The sequence below is a fragment of the Mustela lutreola genome, chromosome 8, assembly GCF_030435805.1.
Source record: "Mustela lutreola isolate mMusLut2 chromosome 8, mMusLut2.pri, whole genome shotgun sequence".
NCBI classification, from domain to species: Eukaryota; Metazoa; Chordata; class Mammalia; order Carnivora; family Mustelidae; genus Mustela; species Mustela lutreola.
In genome coordinates this window covers 99,097,750-99,105,708 of record NC_081297.1, presented here as the reverse complement: position 1 = coordinate 99,105,708, position 7,959 = coordinate 99,097,750, and the positions used below count along the sequence as shown (strand labels likewise).

General features: G+C 43.1%; 1 protein-coding gene across 1 annotated transcript; it reads right to left on the bottom strand.

Annotated features, from left to right (window-relative positions):
- Window positions 1-1,231: 1,231 nt before the first annotated feature.
- Window positions 1,232-7,656, bottom strand: DPPA3 (developmental pluripotency associated 3). Its single transcript, XM_059183629.1, has 5 exons — window positions 7,489-7,656; window positions 6,616-6,799; window positions 4,049-4,314; window positions 3,250-3,285; window positions 1,232-1,816 (listed from the first exon to the last, which is right to left on the bottom strand). Exons 1-5 carry the CDS (start codon window positions 7,585-7,587, stop codon window positions 1,706-1,708), a joined length of 696 nt encoding a protein of 231 aa, XP_059039612.1. The 5' UTR covers window positions 7,588-7,656; the 3' UTR covers window positions 1,232-1,705.
- Window positions 7,657-7,959: the final 303 nt, after the last annotated feature.

Below are 7,959 nucleotides of genomic sequence, written 5' to 3'. Positions count from 1 at the left end.
CTTATTCAAAATACTAAGTATTTGAGAATGAGGGATTAACATCAGAAATTTATTTCCAAGTATCTCAGTAAAAAGTGTTAAGCATTGCTAACACCGAGGTGAAATAGACTTACTAGCCTAATCCTGGGAACTTTTCTAAGTTAAAAATAAAAATGTAGACACCAGACTGGCTCAGTCAGTAGAACAAGCAATTCTTGATATCAGGGTCTGAGTGTGAGCTCCATGTTGAATTCTTGAATATTTTTAGGGGTGCCTGAAAGTCAGGATTCCAGAGTCCTGCCTTCAAGCCCCACGTCAGGGGCCCTGCATCTCAGAACACCTGAGAAAGGGAACTCAAAAGGAAAGATGAAAGAACTATATAATAACAGTATTTAAAGTGCAGAAAGTAATTTTCATCTCAGCCACTTTTGTGCAGTCTTGAATAGGTTTTCCATGAAAAATATACACCACCAAATTTTGTTGCAAGCTAAATGAAACTTTAAGCCTTCCCACAACTTATCCATGTTAGTAGACTAGGACAGCTAGACTAGACCTAAGTAGAGTAACCTCTTAAGACCTACTTTGGTAGTGAGCAGAGGCCAATATTTAATGTCCTCCCCACAACATAACCCATTACCCTTTCCATTTGTTGCAACCAGTCTTCAAGTTCATGCTGTTTCTGCCTCCACCCCATTCTGAGGACCAACAGATTATGGTTCCATACCTATGTACTAGGGGATTTATTTCTTCACCCAGGTCTCCAGTTGCTTCTCCTCCACATGGAACACTTTGAACACGTATTTCACCTCTATCTCCCTCCCAGTTTTCAAGAGCTCTTCCAGAAGGTGGTATGTACAAGAATCTGTCTTTTAAAAGATTTGAAAGAGCAAGAGATCAAGAGCAGAGGGGAGGGTAGAAGGAAAAAGATTCCCCATTGAGCAGGGAGCCTGATGTGGGGGGTCGATCCCAGGACTCCAAGATCAAGACCTAAGCCAAAGATGACACTTTAACCTACTGAGCCACCCAGGCCACCCAGTATCTGTCTCCTTGCTTTCCAACCTTACCCAGGAATATCAGCTCCCTTTCCAGTAGGACATCACCACAGATTAGAATGCCAGTTTACATGCTAGTAATGTCCTAAGAATTCTTGTTCATTAAACATACAGAAAAAATGAGTTAAAAACAAAAAAAAAAAAACAAGACTCAGTAACAGATATTCAAATAACTCAATTTTATTAAGATCCTCTACACACACACTTCCTACTGAAAACTGAAGAGCACAACAAAAAAATTTTATTACAATGTCAGAAAACCAGAAAATCTAGCATATGTACCCACCCTAATTTTGCTTACCAAACCACCCAGAGTTTTCTTGTATTCCTTCTGCACAAGTTACTTGGCTTCTAATTTTTGATATTAGATCTTATCTTAATGACTTCAGGTCTCTCAAACACACAGGCAACATTCAAAACCTATTAGTGCTTCCTTAAGTCAAATCAAAAGGTGCAAGCATACTGAAAAGTCATCCAAATGCAAACTACAGGATTCCTCACAAATTACAGGCATCACGGTTAAAAAAAAAAAAAGATATAAAAAAAAAAAACCCTTGTAATATCACAGATTATCAAAATATTAGTTTGCCCTAACATAGAGCAGCCTTCCAAGCTGCTGCAAAATGATCCTAAAATCACTAGCAGAAAGAAAGAGTTCAAGAATAAAAGTCTGTTTACATTGGCTCCACGTCATAATTATTCTCCATGCTGGTTTCCTCAGCAAGATCTTTGTGATACAGGCAATAATGACAGCGACATCTGAATCTTTCCACTCTTGTTTCACCCTGAGAAGAAATGAAATGAAACGAATTTAACTGCATTAACAATTTAAATAAAATGGATTAACTGCACCATGAGATGTAACCACCCTCAAATCCAGATTTAGTTATTATGATAACCTTTTAAGTTAACTCCAGTGGAGCACGGAGACGAACTCAGGGCTTGAACTCACCCACAGATCAAGACTAGAGCTGAGATCAAGAGTTGGATGCTTCAAATAAGTCAATCGGAAAAAGACAACTATCATATGATCTCCCTGATATGATCAAGTGGAAAGGCAATGTGGGGGGTTTGGGGGGGGGGGAGAATCAATGAAAAAAGATGGGATTGGGAGGCAGACAAACCATAAGAGACTCTTAATGTCACAAAACAAACAGGGTTGCTGGGGGAAGGGGGTTGGGTTATGGACAGTGGGGAGGCTATGTGCTATGGTGAGTGCTATGAAGTCTGTAAACCTGGCAATTCACAGACCTGAACCCCTGGGGCTAATAATACATTATATGTTTATTAAAAACTTTTAAAAATTTATTTTTTATTTTTTTTAAAGATTTTTATTTATTTATTTGAGAGAGAGACAGTGAGAGAGAACATGAGCGAGGAGAAGGTCAGAGGGAGAAGCAGACTTCCCATGCAGCTGGGAGCCTGATATGGGACTCGATCCCGAGACTCCAGGATCATGACCTGAGCCGAACCTGAGTCCAACCAACTGAGCCACCCAGGCGCCCCAAAACATTTAAAAATTTAAAAAGAGTTGGATGCTTCACCAACTGAGCCACTCAGGCACCCCTAAACTAGCCTTTGGAGTACACGTTTTTAGAGGCAAAGAGGCAAGACTGAAATGTATGGGTACCAAAGAATGCCAGACTGTGGGTCATTTTGTGATAGGAACACCTGATTGTCAACCAGTAAAAAAATGTATCCATGTCATTCTCTGAATCCCTTCAAAGTAACTGGACCCAGTACTTGGGGTTGTCTGCTCTTACTATAGATTATCTTCATGACCATGTTTTTGACATTTGTAAAAGTACAAATGTACCAAGGATTAAACCTAATGTAAATAACAGACTTGAGGTGATCGTGGGTCTCTGTAGGTTCGCCAACTGTACAAATTCACCATGGCATGGAATGTTCATAGTGGTGGGCACTGTTCAGGAGCTACCCGGGAAGGTTCAACCTTCTGCTCTGCTTTGCCATTAATCTAAAACTGCTCTAAGAAAAAAAGGAAAAAAATAGAACTAAAGAATTACAAACATAAATGGGATTTCTCTAGAGTTCTCAGAGATTTAGAAGGTCCAAATCCATTCCCCTTTTCTCCTCTCAAAAAAACAAAAAAACAACAAACAAACAGCAATAACAACAACAAAAAAAACCAGAACAAAACAAAAACCAGAAACTAGATAGCCACCCACATGTATAACGTGAGAAAATCTTATTTTACCTCCTCCGTTTCCTTCTGCTGTAGATCTTTTTGAAGCTTTATGGGGGGAAAAATAGATATTTATTCAAAAACCATCAAAAAGGCTGGATTACTAACATTATACATCTACCATCAATTGTTGGACAATCCTGTAAATACAAGTGCTGTTCACACCCTGTGCTCATCATTCTGTCCATCATTAATTTAAAAGATTTGTCAGAGACAAGAGAACGAGGCTGCACAAGAAGGGGGAGCAGCAGGGAGAACAAGCTTCCCACTGATCAGGGAGCCTGATGTGGGACTCAGTCTGAAGACCCTGGGACCATGACCGGAGCCAAAGGCAGAGGCTTAACAGACTGAGCCCCCAGGCTTCCCGTAGGGCATCATTTTTTTTTTTTAAGATTTTATTTTTTTATTTGACAAAGATCATTAAGTAGGCAGAGAGAGAAGAGGAAGCAGGCTCCCTGACAAGCAGAGAGCCCGATGTGGGGCTCAATCTCAGGACTCTGGGACAATGACCTGAGCTGAAGGTAGAGGCTTTAACCCACTGAGCCACCCCGGCTTTTTTTTTTAAAGATTTTATTTATTTATTTGATAGACAGAGATCACAAGTAGGCAGAGAGGCAGGCAGAGAGAGAGGAGGAAACAGGCTCCCTGCTGAGCAGAGAGCCCGATGTGGGGCTCGATCCCAGGACCCTGAGACCATGACCTGAGCCGAAGGCAGAGGTTTTAACCCACTGAGCCACCCCGGACATCATTCTTAATGGCTCACTGAGCACCAGGTGGGGCAGCACTGTCTGCCAAGATCCCACAAGCCTACCTGAGACCCCGGGTTTAGGTAGCGCTGGTACTGAATCATTCGAATCATTCTTGCCATCCTTTCCTTCCGGGCTGTTAACAAGGTCCTCACTCCAGTCCTCCTCCCACTGCTGCTGAGGATCCGCTCCACCAGCCCCTGTGGTTTCCTCTCTCTGCCTGGCTGCTGAGACGGATACTCTGGCAGAGGGGAAGGGAGGATGATACTAGAGTCTAGGGTCAATTTACCAAGGTTCTTGGTTAATACTTCGGAGATCGTTTGAGAGGCACCTATAAGAAAAGAGAAAGTTAAAATCCATCATAGAGTGCACTGTATCATTCAGAAGTCACTGGTCTCATGCTCGAAGGAGGTCTGCTCCTCCGAAGTTCCACAATGGGACGTTCTTCAAGATGGAAGATCACATCTAGTGCCATCACCTACGGTGCCTGTGTAAGATGCTGAACGTGGTGAGACCGTACATCTGAGAACATGCTGAAGAAGCCACTATTGATAGGACTCCTGGGTGGTTCAATTGGTTAAGTATCTGCCTTAAGGGGGAGTCTGCTTCTCCCTCTGACCTGCTCTCTCATGCTCTCGCTCATTCTCTCTCAAATAAATAAAACCTTTTTAAAAAAAATTATAAAAGTATCTGCCTTCAGCTCAGATCATGATCCCAAGGTCCTGGAATCAAGCCCCGCATTAGGCTCCCTGCTCATCGGGGAGCCTGCTTCTCCCTTTGCCTCTGCCTGTTGGGTCTCCCTGCTTGTGCTTTGTCAAGTAAATAAAATCCTAAAAAGAATCCATGATGACGGGGAACAGCTGGGTGGCTCAGTTAGTTAAGTGGCCAAATGGATGTCACCTCAGGTCTTAATCTCATGATCTTAGGGTCATGAGATCAGCCCTGTTAGGCTCAGCCCTCAGCTTGCTCGAACTGGAGTCTGTCCCTCTCCCTCTAAAAATAAATATAACCTTTAAAAAAAATCCACTGATGGGAAACAGTTCTTTGAAAAACTTTCCTGCTCCTCCTGTTGTTGGTAGTTCTAAAGGTTAGATTCCCTCTCCCCACAGGATCAACACGTACCTAAATACATGATTCCAAGTGGAAAAACACGGGAGAGAAATCAGGTATTTGTAGTTTTCCCATTTTCACTTTTGTTAATTTGTAACAGAAGAGGGGAAGAGACACACAAAGCATTAACGCAAATAAAAAAATCAGTGAACAAGTTTCAGCACTTGGTAACAATTCTAAACATCTTAAGTTTCGCAGAGGAGGGGTCAGGAGGCAGGTACAGGCTTGTGAAACAGACAAACCCCACATACAACAGTCTCTCCATGGGACCCCTGGGTGGCTCAGTTAAGCATCTGCCTTTGGCTCAGGTCATGAGGCTCCCTCCTTTGCCAGGAGGCTGCCACTCCCCTTGCTTGTGCTCTGACAAATAAAACCTTAAAAACAACAACAACCGGAACTAAGCTAAATTGTTACCCTCTTCACTCACATCCAACCTGTTCACCGTACAAAACCTCTCTCACTCCAACTCCAAAATCAGCCACTCACCTCTTCGATCCAAACCATTAGGCATACCCCATTCACTCTCCTAGCAGTTAACGTTCATTTTCCCTGTGAAAGCACTCAGTAAGAGAGTCAGGATCCATTCGACTTTTAGGGACTTGTGCGCATATAAATAATGATCCCTAGCTGGGAACCATCATGTACTAAGGCAGACTGGAGGAAAAACAGATCGAATTATACCGCTCTTCGTTAATTTCCCCCTTGTACATATCCACCCAGGTTCTTTCCTCAAAGATGGGGGAAGGCAGGTCTGGGCTGGGGAGGGGATGCTGACAAATTACCAAGTATCAGCAAGCTTCCCACCCAGCTTTCTAGCTGCCCAGTGAGGACGGACTCAGGCCTACCCATTAATCAGGGTTCAATAAGATTTCAAAGACATTGGGTGGTTCTCCGTGGCTAAGCCTGGGATTGGGTACCGCTCCCAGAAATGAGTTCTGCTACAGCAAGAAGCCAGGAGAGGACCTAATTGACAGTATTTCTGGGGCACTGTTCCTAAGAACGCCCTCTAAAGTGTCCTACTAATTTACATTATAGAGCACATTCCTGGCTTTAAGTATTCCCCTTCCTTCAATTTCCTCTGAAAAGCCATTTCCCTGTTTAACATTCCTAAAGGGTAAATTTAGCTGGTAAACCAACCCAAAAAAGGTTGCTGAGGTGAGAAAAATTTTAGGTTAAATCAGTTTTGGTTTATAGTGTTTTTTCCTTTCTGCCACTTCTGGTAGGCAGACATTCTGAGGCACGACCTAGGAGAATTCATAGCTCTTCCCTAGAAACTGGGCTGAAAACATTGCAAGTGTTCCTGAACGTACTAAGTAAACCATGCAGTTCTCAACACCCCCTCCCCAATTTCCCCTCCTCCTGGATTTCTTTACTGGGGAGACCTATCCAACCTTGGCCCTCCTGTCTGGAAGGGGTTCCCCTTCCTGCATTTCTCTTTAAAAGACTGAAGTCAATTTAAGAAGGAAGGCAACCTCTTCACTCCCAAACCCTCTGTTGTCAGAAAGGGTACCGTTGGGCTTACCTGAGCTTTCCTGGGAATCCTCTTCATTGGGTGTCTGAGATGATCCCGGAGCCCAGGTTGGATAAAGCTGCTCTGGCGAATCCATTGGAAGCCTAGTGACAGACCGAGGCTCCTCCTCGATCTTTGGGGTCCAGTGGGAGGTGATGCTCAGGTCCCACCTTGCTACAAAGTAGCCTGCCAAAAACTTAACAGCCCAGAAAGAGGGAGAAAAAACCCAAACTTCACCAACAGGCAGAGTAGCAAGAGAAAAATCAAACCCCAAAGTTTTCATCCGGTTTCCTTTTAAAACAACAGATAAGCCAATCAGCCAGCCTATTTTAATGTAAATGCTAATGGTTAAAGGGATAAGGTGAGTGGCATAGTCCTATTAGCGGACTAATAGGGTAATTCTTCATCTGCTCTGCATTAAGACAATCATACTCTCTGTCACATAGGCAGAAAATTTTAAAAGAAGCTCTGTCGTTGTATCTCCCTTAAGGTTGCCTTGAAAGTTGGTTTATTCCAGACTTCTGGAAATGCTTCTTGGTTTGTAAACTGGGCTTCCCGCCCCCCGCCCCACCCCGGGGTTCTAGTGCTGAGAGATAAAGGGTGATTCCCCACCCATCCAACTGCTGATTAACTCCCCGTTAAATTAATTGAGAAAGTTTCCTTAAAAGTTTTCCTTGCCTGACTTCTTAAACCCGTGGATGCTAGTAAGGGAACGGAGAGGAGAAATAAAGTGTCCGCTATAAACACCTTAAGAGCTTGCTATGTTATGGATGTGTGCTTTGGATCTGTAATTTTAGATTGTTTTCTAGACCATTGAATTGCATTTAACATTTGTGAGCAGCTGAAATTAACCAAATTTATAAATTCCCACCCTCGCCCCAATACTTGTTCTGAACTCTGGAAACGAGCGCCAATATGAAGTGCAGATTTTCTGCTGCAGGTGGAGAATGAGTCCGCCGCCTTCCCCATACATGTTTTTCCCATCACGTAGTTAATGTGCGTCTTCCCCTCTACCGGCTTTAGCTGGAAATCAGGAGAAACTACTCAAACGTCATCTTGCTTGTTTTAACTAAAAAGCAAAAGTCAAAGTTCTGATAAAGAAATATTTTGCAGATGAGAAGCAGCCATAAATACACATTAGGTACAATACTTTATTCAAGTGGTTCTTTAAAAATATGGCCTGTGGACAGGCAGTGTCCCCGGCCCCTGGTAACTTGTTGGATATGATTTTTAAAAAGCCCTGAGCTCCAACCCAGATCCGCTGAATCAAAGACTCTCCCAGCAGTTTCGCAGGCCTCCCAGGTGATTCTGCTCAAGCCACAGCTTAAAAAGAACTGATTGATGGCAATCTTAACC

Bases quoted from the DNA above. Each gene is read 5' to 3' on its own strand.
- DPPA3 (XM_059183629.1), bottom strand. From the start codon at position 7,587: ATGGGAAAAACATGTATGGGGAAGGCGGCGGACTCATTCTCCACCTGC. The intron at 6,800-7,488 runs GTATTGGGGCGA...TGGGCTGTTAAG, and splicing joins GTTTCCAGAGTTCAGAACAA to TTTTTGGCAGGCTACTTTGT. The intron at 3,286-4,048 runs GTAGGCTTGTGG...CCCCCCATAAAG, and splicing joins ACCTAAACCCGGGGTCTCAG to CTTCAAAAAGATCTACAGCA.